At 40.7% G+C, this 17,144-nt stretch overlaps 1 protein-coding gene across 1 annotated transcript in view; it reads left to right on the top strand.

Annotated features, from left to right (window-relative positions):
* The window catches only part of ATP2A2 (ATPase sarcoplasmic/endoplasmic reticulum Ca2+ transporting 2), a 36,870-nt gene extending 19,960 nt beyond the window's left edge, over window positions 1-16,910 (top strand). The window contains exons 6-20 of the mRNA XM_087828391.1: window positions 851-931; window positions 2,838-2,923; window positions 4,226-4,690; window positions 8,432-8,520; window positions 9,053-9,155; window positions 9,906-10,037; window positions 11,219-11,341; window positions 11,440-11,658; window positions 12,074-12,409; window positions 12,643-12,863; window positions 13,267-13,469; window positions 14,139-14,224; window positions 14,502-14,635; window positions 15,234-15,351; window positions 15,437-16,910. Of these exons, the coding sequence (XP_087684517.1) occupies window positions 851-931; window positions 2,838-2,923; window positions 4,226-4,690; window positions 8,432-8,520; window positions 9,053-9,155; window positions 9,906-10,037; window positions 11,219-11,341; window positions 11,440-11,658; window positions 12,074-12,409; window positions 12,643-12,863; window positions 13,267-13,469; window positions 14,139-14,224; window positions 14,502-14,635; window positions 15,234-15,351; window positions 15,437-15,706 (2,666 nt within the window). The 3' untranslated portion in view covers window positions 15,707-16,910. The remainder of the gene's footprint in view (window positions 1-850; window positions 932-2,837; window positions 2,924-4,225; window positions 4,691-8,431; window positions 8,521-9,052; window positions 9,156-9,905; window positions 10,038-11,218; window positions 11,342-11,439; window positions 11,659-12,073; window positions 12,410-12,642; window positions 12,864-13,266; window positions 13,470-14,138; window positions 14,225-14,501; window positions 14,636-15,233; window positions 15,352-15,436) is intronic.
* The last annotated feature ends 234 nt before the right edge of the window (window positions 16,911-17,144 follow it).

Below are 17,144 nucleotides of genomic sequence, written 5' to 3'. Positions count from 1 at the left end.
GTGGTTACTTTATTGTAGTATGAACAGAAGTATGTTAAAATGAAGGGTTCTGGCTCACTCAGTCTGAATATTGCTATTTGTTGCATAAGCATTTCCAGCAGTGTTACTTGCACTTAATGTGTCCCTGCAGTCAAATGCAAGGATGATCTTTGCCCCTTGAGATTATATGTTGGCAGTCTCTTTGCCGCCTTGTGACCACGTGTCCTACTTGGGCCATAGGGTTGTTATATGAACTGGAGTTCAAAAACAAACCATCCTCTCCCTGAATTTAAAAGCTGAGAAATGCAGGAAAAAAACGACTAAATTGGTTTAATAAATGAAATAAAATCTATTTCTTGGACAGAATGGCTGTTTTGCCATTTTGCATATTACCAGTGACAATTACAATTCAGTGTGTGGGGTAAATCTGGAAAATGAATATTTGACTTAAAAATGCCCTATGCAGTTCTAGGGGAGACTTTACTTACTTACTCTAATTTTTTACTGTCCTTGCGTAAGACTTCCAAAGGTACCTTAGCAACTTCTCAGAAAGTCAGGGAAAGCTGTTGTGCATTTATTTTTACTGTTCAGTTGCTTTGTTACTGATGTGTACTCCTTCAGTATTTTGAACACAGTGCTGCGCCCTGTTTGTTATTTTCCTTCTGTGTAATTCAAATCTTATATCTATCAGCAAAAGAGTTTTTATTACCCTAGGATAAGTTGGTTATCTTGCTTATTTTAATAGATTTTTATATATTTGTGCTGTATACAGGTATTTTCTTTTAGAGTTGCATTTAGAGACAAATTTATCTCTATGTAGCATGATAGCAAAAGTTGCTTATTTTAACTGCCCCCTTCTCTCCCCAATTAGTTGGTGACAAAGTTCCTGCTGATATAAGGTTAACTTCCATCAAGTCTACTACTCTAAGAGTTGACCAGTCAATTCTCACAGGTAAGTATTATGCATTGGAAGGTCATTGAATTTCTGAAGCCTCTCTCAGACCCCACACTAATATTTAGCCCTTGTCCCCGCTATCCCTTTATGATATCCTATCTTAATTCTCTCTAAGGTCTTTATTTCTTAAAGCTTTAACTATTAGACTTTTTGGCAATATATGGGGTTTAAAGGTATGATTTTTAAAAAACTAACTTGGCTTTCATCTCATAAGGCCTTTATCTTTTAATTTTATCAAAAATTAGTTTTCACCAAAAATCAGCATTGTTTTTACTGTTTTTAAAAGGTTACAAATTCTTCCATTGGCAGAGGTTAATCTTACGGTAGAAATGTCTGTTTTGTGGGAAGTGAATCAATTACTTATTTAGTCTTCTTTTTCCAGGCTGGAAAAAAAGGGCTCTAGAACTGTAATTTTTTCGCATTGGGTGAATGCTAATCTTGAATCTTAACATACTGTGCAATAATCAAATGTATAATTAACAAAAGTTAGCACCCCCAGATAGTGAATATTTTACAACTTAAAGTTTGCACACTTAGATTTGGGATTGTTTGGAACATTTCCCCATTTTTGTTTAATAAAGGCACAGAGTAGGGTGGAGGGTTCATATTAACCGGAAGTAACATGGTTAGAAGATTAACTTAAACACAATGCTAAACTGAATTAGAGAATAAATATAAAATTCAAAGATTATCAAGATTTATCTGATTATCAGTTTTGGAAAACAGCTAATGTCATAGAGGTGGTGATGTAAGTAACCTTGTTTAGTGTTTTTTGTTTCTTTATGAATAGCTTTTTTACTAAACCTCCCATTAGCAACAAGCTGGAAGCTGATTAAGCCATAAAATGTTGGGGAATTAGGTTGTATTGATGCAATTCTCATAATGTGCCTACAGAAATAATTATCATTCTTAAACTTACACTTTTTTTAATGTAATTTTTTGTTGAATAATTATACTGTAGTTTTAGGCTAGGTTGAGGAACCAGGCTTTCTTTTTTGTGAAATATCGATAGTGACGTTTAATACCTGACATTTGAATTAACAGTTAGAGTCATATGGCACATATTTCACTCAGGCTGACCCTGATTGTATATTTTATGAGTGCTATTAAGTAAAGTTGAAACCAGATTCAGTGAGACATTGTAAAACTTCTAAGAATTACTGCTTTCTACCATGTGCTCTTTTTAGTGCAACTGCTGATTGCTGTTTTTCAGTTTTGTTTTATTGAAATGGAAGTCTGGTTAGTACATGCAAATATTTCTAAAACATTTTCATTTTTCATCTTTGACATTATTGAACAAAAGCAAGCTTTCCAGTGGATGATGCTCATTATTCATATAATGTTCTACAGTTTGTTCAGTTCATTAAAAGTAAATACACTTTGACTTTAAAAAAAAAATAAAAAAATTGGAGCCTGGCTGGTGTGGCTAAGTGGTTGAGTGTCGACCTATGAGCCAGGAGATCATGGTTCAATTCCTAGTCAGGGCACAGGCCCAGATTTTGGGCTCGATCCCCAGTGGGGGGCATGCAGGAGGCAGCCAGTCGATGATCCTCTCTTATCATTGATGTTTCTATCTCTCTCTGTCTCCCTCTCCCTTCCTCTCTGAAATCAATTAAAAAAAATTATTGGAGTGTGTGTATAAGTTACTCCAGAAAATAAAGGTAATTGGCTGGGATTTTACTTCAAAATTAAGTTCCTTTATTTTGAAATATATTTATTTTAATCCTGACATTGCTTTCAAATTAGTTTATATTACTAAATTTTACTACTTTACCTCCTTTGAATGAATTGGTTCTTTTACTGGTTTCTTGAGAGAAGCAGTGGCATGAGTGGATGAGGGTTCCTAGGTGCCAGGTGTGGCTTGCACCGATCTAACCTTCCCTCTGTCTCTCAACCTGCTTAGGTGAATCTGTCTCTGTCATCAAGCACACTGACCCCGTCCCTGACCCACGGGCTGTTAACCAAGATAAGAAGAACATGCTCTTTTCTGTAAGTACTTTAGCAAATGTTTTTTTGTTTGTGTGTTTTTTAGACATTTTCAGGGTTTTAAGTCTGCAGGTGTTACTTTTTCTCGCTGCCTACCTTCAGTGGTCAGATTTTAGAAAGTGGATAATCACAGTCCATCTCAGCTGTCAGAAAACATCAGGAACACGTAATGGTGGGATATGTGACCTAGATGTCTTGTTTTAGTTGGCAGAATTTTTTTAATCTTCACCCAGGGATGGCTTTGATTGATTCTTTTAGAACCAATGATTGATTCTTTTAGAGAGAAAGTAAGGGGGGTAAGAAACATCAATTGGTTGCTCCCCATATGCGCCCCAACCAGGGATCAAACCTTCAACCCTGCGGTGCACGGGTGATGCTGTAACCAACAGAGCCACACTGGCCAGGGCTTAATTGGCAAGCTTTTGAGGATTAAAATAAAAAGATCAGGTCACACATCTTTAAACTCTTTATCTATAAACGTAGTAGAAAAGTAGGTTTATTTGGAAAAGGCTTACATTATAAAGGATGTTTTTTAAAATGATGTGGATGATACCTGTATGAGTTCACAATAAAAAGGTGTGTGTTTAGAGAGAAACAAATGTAGCAAGCCATTAATAAATGGTGAAGATGGGTGAAACGTCAAATGGCTGTTCATTGTACTATTTCAATTTTTCTGTTAAATTTTTTCAAAATAAAAAGTTGGGAAATTTATAGATTTTGTTTGTTTGGAATTTAAAATATTTCACCTCATGGGCTTTTGTGGGTTAGTGTGGGAGCCTAAGCACCCAAAGTAAGTAAAGTACTATCAAGTTACAATGAAATAACAAACCTTATCATTCCAACATTAGGAATTTAGCGGGGTATGGAGAGAACTCTCATACTTGAGTTCACTGATTTTAGAATGCCAATGCTTGAGTGGAGGTTGTCAGTCAAGGTAGCCCATAATGCTGGTTGCCCTTATTGGTGACAAAAGTAGGGGAAGTTGAGTTGGAGCCAGAGGTAGAGAATGCTTAGGGTTTAGAGCTGAAAAAATTGAGAATGCAGTTGGGTTAGAGCCCAGCTCCAGCCCAAAGCTATCTGCAAGCCAGATTCAGTGTTGTGAATAGAGACCCAGGTGGGTCAGTGTAGAGCTGCTATAGGTGAAATGAACACCAGGGAGAGATGTACCGCACTGCCTGCATGTTATTGCTCATCCAAGTTGGATGGCTGGTTCTCTAGTCATGATCCACACTGAGTTTACTAGTCAGTATTTAAGTTGGGAATGGTGTTAATCTTATAACCAGTTCTTCTCTGTTTCTGTTCTAGGGTACGAACATTGCTGCTGGCAAAGCCATGGGAGTGGTGGTAGCAACTGGAGTTAACACTGAAATTGGCAAGATCCGGGATGAAATGGTAGCAACGGAACAGGAGAGAACACCTCTCCAGCAAAAACTAGATGAATTTGGGGAGCAGCTTTCCAAAGTCATCTCCCTTATTTGCATCGCAGTCTGGATCATAAACATTGGGCACTTCAATGATCCAGTTCATGGAGGCTCCTGGATCAGAGGTGCTATTTACTACTTTAAAATCGCAGTGGCCCTGGCTGTAGCAGCCATTCCTGAAGGTCTGCCTGCTGTGATCACCACCTGCCTGGCCCTTGGAACTCGCAGAATGGCAAAGAAAAATGCCATCGTTCGAAGCCTCCCTTCTGTGGAAACCCTTGGTTGTACTTCTGTTATCTGCTCAGACAAGACTGGTACACTTACAACGAACCAGATGTCAGCCTGCAGGGTAAGTGGGAGTAATTTAAGAGCCTTTCCTGTCGGTCGGTGTTGATTCATCCTAACAATGTACCCTCGTGCCATCAAAATCTTTGATTTGTAATTTGGTACCTTGTATGTGCTTTTAACAGATTGGGTTATGTGAGCCCAAGGTTATTTCTAATACTTCAGAGGAAATTAATCATTTACTTCCTAAAACTGATGAAATAAAGGGTATCTGTATGGCTGATGTACTTGTATTGAGGAAATAACTATAGGTGGTCTGTAAACGTTAGGTGACTGCTGCCTTTCTTTCCCTGCTCCTCTGTCTCTAAGTGTATGTTTGTTAACAGACAGGCTTCAAAGGAAGAGAGTTCTGTAAAGCAGCTCGTTACCTACCTGCCTACTTAAAATTCTAATTGATATTTCCATAACACATTCAAGGAGACATGCTTTCTTCTTGAAAAGTAAAAATTGCCTTTAACTTTGTTCTTTGTGTTTCATCCTTCCTTTCTTAGGTTGTCTGACCATCACTTGGGGGTAAAATAAATTGTTTAAATCTGCTCTTAGAAAAATAGGAACTAAAGAAATATAATAATGATACAGCTGAATTAAATTCTTTCATATAATTCAGCTCATAAATTTTATGTAAACAATTTTGTAGAACTCACAGTATAATTTTCCAAAAGGTACACAACTCATACAAATATTTAGTGGACACATGTCAAAGATTCTTTCTGGCTCATTCATTAATGAGAGAATCAATCAGTAAGATGGTCAGACTGGTCACGAGCATTTGAGGAAGTGCTCAAGATTAGAATAGAGTCGCTGTTAGATTACAAAGACTGGTTAACGTCCTGTGGGACAATAAAACTACTAGGTTATCTTCTACAGCATACAAATCCACAGCTTTACATAACATGAGCCCTTAATTAATAAATAGCTTAGTGAAACACATTTTTCTAGACCACTAAATCTTTGATGGGCCTGTTAGATAATACTTCTGAGTGACATTGAAAGGACATGTGGTCATCCTCTTGGTCTTATCTCCAGGTTTTGGAAAAAAATTTTAGTATTGGAAATTGTTTTAATACAGTTAAACCCTCTGAATTGAATCTCTATCTTGCCAAATTTAAATTCATGATGATTTTTAGATAAAAATACCTCCAACTCTTTTTGTTGGCCAAATCCAGATTTAGAATGAATGGGCAGATGTTTAAAATAGATTAGGATGTTCTCTCAAGTGCTAAGCTTCTAGTTTGTCTTGCATTCCCCTACCAGATGCAGAGTTTGACTGAGCTACCTAACTTCTCATTCCTTGGAACCAGAAAAGTTTGGAAAGTTTGGCTAAAAGCTAATTGTCTGCTAAAAGCTGATTATTTGGGGGACAGAAAAGGAATTTCATGTTACCTGTTTAGTATTCCCCAGCAAACTGTTTAAACTTCAGCCTGAAAGCTTTTAATTCTCGAAATAGACCTTTCTATCCATGAAGTAAGCAGTGCGCAATTGTAACCTTTAAAAAAAATTTAATTTCAAAGTATTGGCAGCAAATCAGATTTCAAACTAAGTATAAAATAGAGTCCATAATAAAAAAAAAATTTGTCCTTTTATTTTATTTGATTTTAAATGTTTTCTTCTATTAAAGAAACAGCCTGTGTCTGTTCTCTTCTACCTCAGCACAGAAAGCTGACGCTAATCAGTATTCTATAGGAGGCTTCTTGCAGTGGATTGCATAACTGCCCTTGACTTGGGAATACTTTGATCATGCAGTTTCTAAGTGGTTTACTTGCTCACAATCTAAAATGTCAAAGGGCATTCGGATTTAGCTAACTAACGTGCAGCAGAGTTCTGAATGCCTTAGAATATTTTAGACTGGTATAGACCCAAAGAGTTTCACTTTTTATAAATGGTATTATTAAAGAAATGGCATGGTCATTAATAATAATACTGCCAGCATACTTTGCTATTGCTTAGTGCAGTAAATTTTTCACATGCGACTTGATTTGAATCATGGGAATCCTGCTCAAGAGGTGAGAAAACTAAGGCTCTGAGAAGCTGTGATGTGTCTGAAGGTCACACAACTTTTAATACACAGGCTAAGGTGGGTTTTCTTATAGAAAAGGCTGGTAGTTAAACCTGATCCTCTCTTCCACTCAGTAATTGTGTAACCTTGAGCGTATCCTTTAACCAGTCTGGCCCTTTGTTTCCTCTTCTGTAAAATGTCAAACATCTTTGGAAAGAGCCTTTTGACAAGCTTTCTTTTTCAGGTGTTTATCTGTAAAAAAAATTGTAGGAGTCAGTGACCTTGCTGCATGTGACCTTTAGAATCTTTTCCTCGTTTGACATTCTGATACGTGTTTGAACTAGAGCCTTTTTTCAGGAGTCATCACAGCTTTTAAATCCAGTTATATGTTTTGATTTAAAACCATTTTGTATGTCTTACTCATGGTTTTAGTTCAGTTCCAAGGTTGATTTAATTCTTAGTATACTTTTAAAATGAAGCTTTTGAAATTTAAAAGTATGTGCTATATAACAAGCAAATCTTGTGAGGCAAAAAAGTTATTTTAAAATAAAGATGAGTTGATTTTCTTATTGAATGTGCGTTGGGATGCTCTGAAAAGATGTTTTAAAAGCATGACATGGTTCCCTTTTCCATGAACTTAAAATTCCTCATTGAGCCAGCTTGATCATTTTCTTGCTCATATTGCAGAGAGATTTTGGCATGATTAAAGTATAGTTGAAGTATCGCTTTGTGTGTTTTTGTCCATTCCCTCCCACTTCCCCCCCTTTTAAAGGGGTTTTGTAGTTTTAATTTGCAATGAAAACACAGATCTAAATCTTAGTCTTCCAAACTAGGCTTCTGAGTTATAATTAGAATGCAAATTTTAAAAACCCTCATCTTCAAGAAACTAGCTTTTGGCCCTGGCTGGTGTGGCTTAATTGGTTGAGTGTCGTCTGTGAACCAAAAGGTTGCTGGTTCGATTTCTGGTCAGGATACATGCTGGGGCTAAGGACTCGATCCCCCATGGGGGGCATGTAGGAGGCAACTGATCGATGTTCTGGTGTTTGTCTCTCTACCCCTCCCCTCGTCTCTCTCAAAATCAGTAAAAATATTTTTTTAAAAAAGAAACTAGCTTTTGTCACCTTACTAATCTATAAAATTAAGAATTCTTTCCTAAGCCTGCTTCTGTCTGTATTGTCGTGGTAACATCAGCTCATTCAGCTCTGCGGGCTCCTTACTGCATACATATAGTTACACAGCTTCATGGAAAATGACCTAATGCCACAATAAAAATAAGTGGAAAGGAGCAGAGAAGCAGTTTGCCTGTCTTTTCTCAGGGAATGGTGATCCAACTCTGAAATGTGAATTTATTCTTCTCAAGCTTTTACTCTGAGCTCTCAGGCAGGACTGGGACTACCTAATACCCACCTTCTCAGTCGGCCGTTTGAGACTTGGAATTCTGAGCATTCTAGAGCACTGCTGACCATGGTCCCCGGAGCTCGGGTGTCATGTGGGTTGCCCTCTGTGTAGTGCCACTGCTGCTTGCTAGTTTTATATTCACCTCAGTGATGCTGTTTCTCAGCTTGTTAGATGGATGAGGGAAGCAGTCTTAAACGGTCTAAGGGACAATACTTCCGTTGCTGAGCTTCAGTTAATGTTTCATTAAAATCATCTTAAATAAGAAAGACTTTTTGTCTTAGCAAAGATTTTTTTCCCCCTAGCATATTTTTTGTACCTTTTAAACACTTAATGCTTTTTATCTTTCTATAGATGTTCATTCTGGACAAAGTTGAAGGTGATACTTGTTTCCTGAATGAATTCACCATAAGTGGGTCAACATATGAACCAACTGGAGAAGTGTGAGTAAACCCGCCTGTCACTTTAAGGACCCATTATGCCCGTTTGGGACTTGTATAGACTTGCAGTGTCTAGAAAAGTTAAGACAGCTTTCTGAGTGTGGCTCATGGCATCAGTTATTAGAGTAATAAGTATTTGTACACTTTTTAAAAAATAAATCTTTGCCCAGTGTTTTTTGTTTGTTTGTTTTAATTTTAGAGAGAGAGAAAACATCGATTTTACACATTCAGTAGTTGCTTCTTGTATGTGCCTTGACTGGGGGTCGAACCCACAACCTTGGTGTTTTGGGGCAATGCTCTAACCAACTGAGCTACCCGGCAAGGGCAGTGTTTGTACACTTTGAAAGAGAAAGCACGAGTTATAAACCAATGACCTTTTCATCTTACTGAGCTTCCACTTGAAGCCTAAATTTTTAAACAGGGCTTCTGTTTGTTCTTTATTGATACCAGTGATGGAGGAATTTCATGAACGAAGAAAATAAAGATTGGCAGAGATAACCACACTGTGCTCTAAGACTGTTTTTCCTTTTGACAGGTATAAAGATGATAAACCAGTGAAATGTCATCAATATGATGGCCTTGTAGAATTGGCAACAATTTGTGCTCTTTGTAATGACTCTGCTTTGGATTACAATGAGGTAAGGCTCCTCAGAAATGAGAAACTAGACCTGACTGTTCCTAGTCAAGGGTGGGGTGGGTGGATGAAAATCCAGCCTTCCTTCCTCCCTTTCGAAAGTAAGGGTTCCTGATTTTATTTCCCCTTTCCATTCAAGATTCGATCTCTATTAGTCGGCACGACCGAGCCCAAGAAAGCTGAGTGCCTTTCCCATATTCTGCAACTGAGCATTGCAGTTACTTAACTAAGAGTTTTAGTGGACATGATGCTCTCGTCTGTTTATAGTTTAACTATACATGACTAAAACCAGGATAGAAAATGTTTTCCTGAAAGCATAGGGTGTTGATCTTGCTTTTTAAGATGGGTAGTGTTTTACCCTTGAGTACAAGCTGAGGCTTAGAGGGTTGTTTTGATGACATTGAAAGGAAAAAATTTAACCAACAGAAAACCTTTTTTCCTTTCTTTTTAATTATAAAAGAGTGAGATAAATCTTTTGGTTTCTAAAAGGCAAGTCAGTCCCCATCAGAAACAGAATGCAATACTATGATTAGTGAGTGGCTCCTTATAGTTAAGGGAAATGTAAGGCCTATTGTTAGAATAAGATAAGATACACACCTGTACTTTTCGAGTTCCTAGTTCTCTGGATCCTGTGCTCCATAGAAGGATGTCATGGAGGGCAGGTCATCCTCCTGTGGAAAAGTCTATTAAAGACAAATTGCTTGTTTATACTGCTTTTCCCTCTCTGCACTTTCTGTGTCTTTAACCAATACAGGCAAAGGGTGTGTATGAAAAAGTTGGAGAAGCTACAGAGACTGCTCTCACTTGCCTGGTAGAGAAGATGAATGTATTTGATACGGAATTGAAGGGTCTTTCCAAGATAGAACGAGCGAATGCCTGCAACTCGGTCAGTGCTAGAACGTGCTATCCTGTTCATGCCGCCCGCCTCACCACGCACACGCTCTCATACTCTCAGACAGCTACCTGTCCCCCTGATCCCCTCAAACTTGCAATGTCTTCTTCCCCATATTCACTCAGGTGAAATGATCTATCTGAAGAAAATAAAAGTAATCGATAGATAATTCCCACATGCAGCCATTTGTACCCACAAAGTCTGCCTTTTCCCGTGGCGCTGCGAATGAACACAACTTTCTAAACTGACACAAGAAAAATGGAATAATCCCGAATCTGTTAAATTGACTGAATATAATTCAGAACCTACCCCCACAAAAATTCTCCAGGCCAATTTCTGCCAGACACTTAAGAAAGAAACACCAGTTTTACACATACTGTGAGAACAAGTAAAAAGAAACCCTTCTCAACTAATTTGATGAGGCCTGGGATACCAAAACCTGAGGTGACAAGAAAAGGAAGCTACAAACCAATATATATTTTTACTTTTTAAAATTTACTTACTGATTTTAGAGAAACATCATTTTTTTGGTTCCACTTATTTATGCATTTATTGGTTGGTTCTTGTATGTGCCCTGACGGGCATCAAACCCACCTTTGGCATATCAGGACGACACTAACCAGCTGAGCTACCTGGCCAGGGCCTAAACTAGTATTTTTAATAATAAAGATGTAAAGACAACACAACATTCTCAAATCAAGTCTAGTAATATATCAAAACTGCAATATGTTGTGTTCAAGCAGAATTACAGCTGTAAGGCTAGCTTAACATTCAGAGGTGAATCAGTGAGGTGGCAGTGATGGGAGCTGCAAAACCACATTGTCTGCCAGATCTGTGGTTGGTTGGTTGGTTGGTTGGTTGGTTGGTTGGTTGGTTGGTTGGTGTGACTAAATCCCTCAGCTTGAAGACAGCTTCAGAGAGACTGAGGTTTAGAATTGTTTGACTCCAGACTTGTAACAACTCGGTAAAGGGAAACAAGTAACATTATGGAGCTTAAAAGTAGTGCGTTAACTGTAATGACCACCACAAATAAGGGCCGGACTGTATGATTTGTTTATTGTCTGTCGCTTTATCCCCAGTGCCTGTCACATAACAGGTGCTGAGTGTTTGTTGTAGAAGTGAAAAATTTACAGAAATCATCATCCAATAGTATTCCATATATGTTCTTTTCATAGGTCATTAAACAATTGATGAAAAAAGAATTTACTCTAGAGTTTTCACGTGATAGAAAATCAATGTCGGTTTATTGTACCCCAAACAAGCCAAGCCGGACGTCGATGAGCAAAATGTTTGTGAAGGCAAGTACAGCAGATTGTCACTGAGGTGTTCTTGCCAGGATTAGGATCCTGAGTTAGCCAGTAAATAAAATTGCTGACCAAATTTGTACCATTTCTAGGGTGCTCCTGAAGGTGTCATTGACAGGTGCACCAACATTCGAGTTGGAAGCACTAAAGTTCCTATGACCCCTGGAATCAAGCAGAAGATCATGTCTGTCATTCGGGAATGGGGTAGTGGCAGTGACACACTGCGATGCCTGGCTCTGGCCACTCACGACAATCCACTGAGAAGAGAAGACATGAACCTTGAGGACTCTGCCAACTTTATTAAATATGAGGTTAGCTGATGAAAAGTTTCTTCACCCACGCCCTGCACATTCATTGTGTTTAAACAGCACTCCTTCGGTAAAAGGTCAAATGAGCCTTGCTTTTGCCAAGGAAGAGGTGTGGTTATTTATTTTTCTGCGGGCCAAATGCATCACTGTTATAATTCAGGTTGCTGCTGCAAACATATATAGTTAAAGTCAAGTATTACCAAAATTTGAGCTAAACAAACTTGTAAAACCTATTTTGCAACTCGGTAATTTTTTTTATTTTTTTTTGTGGGGAAGGGACTGGCAAGGGCATGCTGCCTAGAGGGAGAGTGCGCCTAAGAAAATACAGAAACCTTTGCTCTTAATATCTAAGTAGCGGCTCACACTAGGGGAAAAACCAGAACTTCCTGCTTTAAGATAAGGTGATTCTTCTGTGCAGACCAATTTGACTTTCGTTGGCTGCGTGGGCATGCTGGACCCTCCGAGGATTGAAGTCGCCTCTTCTGTGAAGCTGTGCCGGCAGGCAGGCATCCGGGTCATCATGATCACGGGGGACAACAAGGGCACTGCCGTGGCCATCTGTCGCCGCATTGGCATCTTTGGGCAGAATGAGGATGTGACAGCAAAGGCTTTCACAGGCCGGGAGTTCGACGAGCTCAGTCCTGCAGCCCAGAGAGATGCCTGCTTGAATGCCCGCTGCTTCGCTCGAGTCGAACCTTCCCACAAGTCTAAAATTGTAGAATTTCTTCAGTCTTTTGATGAGATTACAGCTATGGTGAGTATCTTTGGACATGTACAAATTTTGACCATTAAATTTTTAGCAACAGCTCCCAGGTTTGGAATTTCTTGGGTATTGTCATGATCTGGGCTGTTTCTCTAGGCTTCTCTTGCCCAGGAGTTGGCATGCTGTGTGTTGCATGCAGGGAAGAACAGGGGAGTTTATGGCGCAGCAGTGCCTTCTAAGTCAGCCACAGGGGAAGTACTTAGTGATGTTGGGTTCCCTTTCAGACTGGGGATGGTGTGAATGATGCTCCTGCTCTGAAGAAAGCCGAGATCGGCATCGCCATGGGCTCTGGCACCGCGGTGGCTAAAACCGCCTCGGAGATGGTCCTGGCCGACGACAACTTCTCCACCATCGTGGCTGCTGTGGAGGAGGGACGGGCAATATACAACAACATGAAGCAGTTCATCCGCTACCTCATCTCATCGAACGTGGGGGAAGTTGTCTGGTGGGTCCCTAACACAAGTCACTTGTGTTCCTTTATCTAAAATCGGCTTGTGGCAGTCAGTTTTCCAGATTTGTTCTTCTTGTGGCAGCAGCTTTGGTCTCTGTGAACGAGGCAGGAGGGAAGACCGGGCAAGATGGAGGAAGCAAGGGCGCTCTGTGGCTGTCTTTAACGTAGAAATGAGTTTAAGTTAACTGTATCAAATAATACTCTTGGCCTTCTAGAAGTTAGCTGTAATTTGAAATTGGGTATAATAATTGTTTTATGATTGCCAAAAAAAGTGTGATTTCAAGTATGCATTGTTGCTGTCCATTGGTTGTTACGGAGGAGGGGGCTTGGTGATGAGATTTGAGTAGTGGCCAAAAATGATTTGGGGTCTTTCTCTTCTTTCCTTGCATGGAAACAGCATTTTCCTGACAGCTGCCCTTGGATTTCCTGAGGCTTTAATTCCTGTCCAGCTGCTCTGGGTCAATTTGGTGACAGATGGCCTGCCTGCCACCGCACTGGGGTTCAACCCCCCTGATCTGGACATCATGAATAAACCCCCCCGGAACCCGAAGGAGCCGCTGATCAGTGGGTGGCTGTTTTTCCGTTACCTGGCTATTGGCTGTGAGTAGGTTTTTTACATAGATATACATATACACATATACATATAGTTCATTTATAAACAAAATGGGGGCCAAAATTTTGTAAATTCATCCCTTAAAAGCACATTTATTAGGGCAGCAAAAAATGGAAGCTGCCCTCTTAGAGTTTAATGAACTGGATGCCCGATTTTCAGTAAAGTGAGTCCCTGTTCTAGCACCTTCATCCTTCCTTGGACCTTTGTGAATGAGGTTTTCAGATTTAACCTCTGGGCAAAGGGATACAGGGACAGCTTAGGCCTTATATCACTAAGATATAAAATGAAGTTCCCTTTCCCTCAGCGAGAAAAGGGACCGGCCTATGTGCTCTTCAGCAGTGGTTGGTAAAAGCGTGGAGCCTGGCCGCAGGTTAGACTCTCCTACAGAGGTCACCTGTGTAATCCTCATCCTCCTGACCCGGGTGCTGGTTCCCTGCCCCATTTCATAGGTTAGGAAAGTGAGTCCCGAAGGTTAAATACCTTCTCTAGGGCTCCGTAGGAAGGCAACTTAAAATTCAAAAAGCACACCCTGGCGTAAAGTGGGCAGGCTCTCGGCCAGCCAGTTCCCTCCTGCGGTGACAGCTTCTGTCCTGGGGAAAGGCCCACAAGCTGCAGTGACGGCTGCAGCGTGTCAGCGCCGTGATGTTTGTTTCCAGGTTATGTTGGCGCTGCTACTGTGGGTGCTGCTGCGTGGTGGTTCATTGCTGCTGATGGTGGTCCAAGAGTGTCCTTATACCAGCTGGTAGGTAGCCGCCTTCCCTTCTGTGCCTTGGCGCAGAGAGCTGGGAGCCCTCACAAGCAAGGATATCCTTATGCTCTCTGTGGTTTGGGTGCTGGTCAGACAATCTTAAGGCTCAAACAATCTACAGTTGCATCAAAGATTGTTCTGAAGGGCCCGCTTCTCTGGAAAACGGGGTGAGGTCTTGTGTGGGTCTGTGTTCTGGGCTGAGTTGGAATTGGTGCGTGGACTTAGGAAATGTACTTGGCTGATCAGGAACTTGATTGGACTTTTGTTGCAGAGTCATTTCCTACAGTGTAAAGAGGACAACCCAGACTTTGAAGGAGTGGATTGTGCAATCTTTGAATCCCCATACCCGATGACAATGGCACTCTCTGTTCTAGTAACCATAGAGATGTGTAACGCCCTCAACAGGTCAGTGAGTCTTCCCGGCAAGCTGGGGCGAAAGCTCTGGCAGCCAGGGCGCTGTGGGCCTGTGTGTCATGGTTGGTCGCAGGTCACAGGAAGGCTCTTCCTTCCCAAAAGAAAGAACAGGCAGCACAGGCTTCTAAAGCAGCGGCGTCCTCTCCAGGAAGCAATGGGAGGGCTTAGCCACGTGTTCCTTACGAGGCGGCGGGGGACAAAAATAGGGACTTCAGTGCCCGTGTGCCAGTGCCCACAGGGAAGGAAGGAGCTTTTCCCTTTAGCATTGCAACACATGGTATCATCCAATTAAGCTAGTGACAAAAATGGAAATTTCAGAAATAGCCTAAGTGTCAAGGGCAGTTGAGCAGCTTTGAGCCCAATGAAACAGAATCCGCTGTGCCGAAGCCTAGATTTAAAATTGGAAATTCGTCCTATATCTGAACTTCTTCCTCAACTTTGCCATGCTATAAACTTCAGTCAGTAGAATTAGGTCAGTGGGTGATGTCAAGTTAGCTGCTGCTCAGTGCAGTGTTTCTGAACAATCCCTGTCTCTTGTGACACATGCCTTTTGATTGGGCCTGTTCCGTGTACCTCTCTCCTTGTGCAGCTTGTCTGAAAACCAGTCCCTGCTGAGGATGCCCCCTTGGGAGAATATCTGGCTCGTGGGCTCCATCTGCCTGTCCATGTCGCTCCACTTCCTAATCCTCTATGTGGAACCCTTGCCAGTAAGCAGTGGTGGGGCCGGGGCCGGGGCCGGGGCCTGGCTGCCTCCAGTGAGGCTGGGAGCCTGACGCGGCTTCTGTGTTTCAGCTTATCTTCCAGATCACACCGCTAAATTTGACCCAGTGGCTGATGGTGCTGAAAATCTCCTTGCCTGTGATTCTATTGGATGAGACGCTTAAGTTTGTGGCCCGCAACTACCTGGAACCTGGTAAAGAGTGTGTGCAGCCTGCCAGCAAATCCTGCTCGTTCTCGGCATGCACCGATGGGATTTCCTGGCCGTTTGTGCTGTTCATAATGCCCCTTGTGATCTGGGTGTATAGCACAGACACTAACTTTAGCGATATGTTCTGGTCTTGACTGACAGTTTTACATAAAGAAGATGTTTAACTTAATCAATTAATTTTTTATTGTTTAAAGCAACTGTCTATTTCTGCTGAATTTCACATGAACATATTGGCTGGTGAAGGAGGTTTCATACTCTAGATTTTGTTTTGCTTTTTCTGACTCCAGTGGGGCAAGATTTTCCTTTTTTATACACATAATTAAAGTGTCCATTGACATGTACAGAGAACTAACACTATTTTATGCAAATATTTTTTTGTAGATGAAAAAGCATGTACAGTGTTCTGTTTAATACTCATCCTTGTATAAAAAAAAAAAGTTGAGCCAGCAGACATTGTCAGCAAATTAATTGGCAGCAGATTTTAGGAAATGAATGTGTGTGGTTTTTTCTAAAACAAAATAGCATGTATTGTGTCTTTTGCATGATCATCTGGGTTTAATCTGAGATCACAGTCTAATTTTTATTCGTAAGCCAATTTTTCTGCACTGGGCAGAGTACTGCTACCTCAGTCAGTATTTTTTGGTTTGCCACTCCCTCACCCCTCTCGGTTCACCTCCACCCCCACCCCACCCCGGTCCTGCCCGCTCAGCCCGCTTCTCCTGTAGGATTTCGATGGTTCTGTTTACATCAGTCTTAAGAGGTATGCCTGTTCTCGCTTGTGCAGAAAACATTGTTCCAGATTCGATTGACTGGGTTCATGTCCCCTCACGTAGTTTTTAAGGTTATTTATTTAAATGTCTAGTCTATTTTATTGTAACAGACATTGTTTTGCCAACATTGCCTATTTCAGTGGCACTTCACAATCTAGTTAAAAAAATAAAACATTTTAAATGGACAGAAAAATAACTGCCTTGTTTTTAACTCTTAAGTGGCCTAGCTTGAACTACCAACTTTCTCCTAAGTCCTTAGCGCAGACCCTAGTTTTACTGTGGTTACAGGGAAGAAGGAGCCTGTTCTGCTGCAGAGGTAGCTGTAAGAATTTTATTTTTTAATTTATAGGCACTGTCATCTGTGACATTTTATGCAAGTTTCTGCTGGCCTGTTTTAGCCTGGTGTAGAGAACATAAGGGCAGGCGTGTGTGTGTATGTGCGTGTATGTGTTTTGTAAAATCTGTAAATAGCACATGACCAAATGAACATATTGTATAGAACTATTTTTATTTGAATGTGGCACTAACCACCACCATCATACTATGATAAATGTTTGCGCATGTTCCAGATCAGTCTTATCAACAGTGTGTAAGTCATTAACAGCCCTAACTGTGGTGTTTTCCTCCAATGCCTTCCAACATCCATCAACTAACGTGAGTATTCCCTGGAATTCAGAGGCTCTAGCCTAAAGATGACTGCCACCAAGTGAGCTGGCTTTATGACACTAATGAATAAGCCCCGTGTGTCAGACACTGCTGTGCTCTGTGGCTGTCCCTGAGAGCAGGGGGCATACGATGCAAG

The sequence above is a fragment of the Miniopterus natalensis genome, chromosome 20 (genome assembly GCF_054644295.1).
Source record: "Miniopterus natalensis isolate mMinNat1 chromosome 20, mMinNat1.hap1, whole genome shotgun sequence".
NCBI lineage: Eukaryota > Metazoa > Chordata > Mammalia > Chiroptera > Miniopteridae > Miniopterus > Miniopterus natalensis.
The sequence above is the reverse complement of the archived record's forward strand: the minus strand, read 5'-3'. Positions and strand labels throughout refer to the sequence as shown.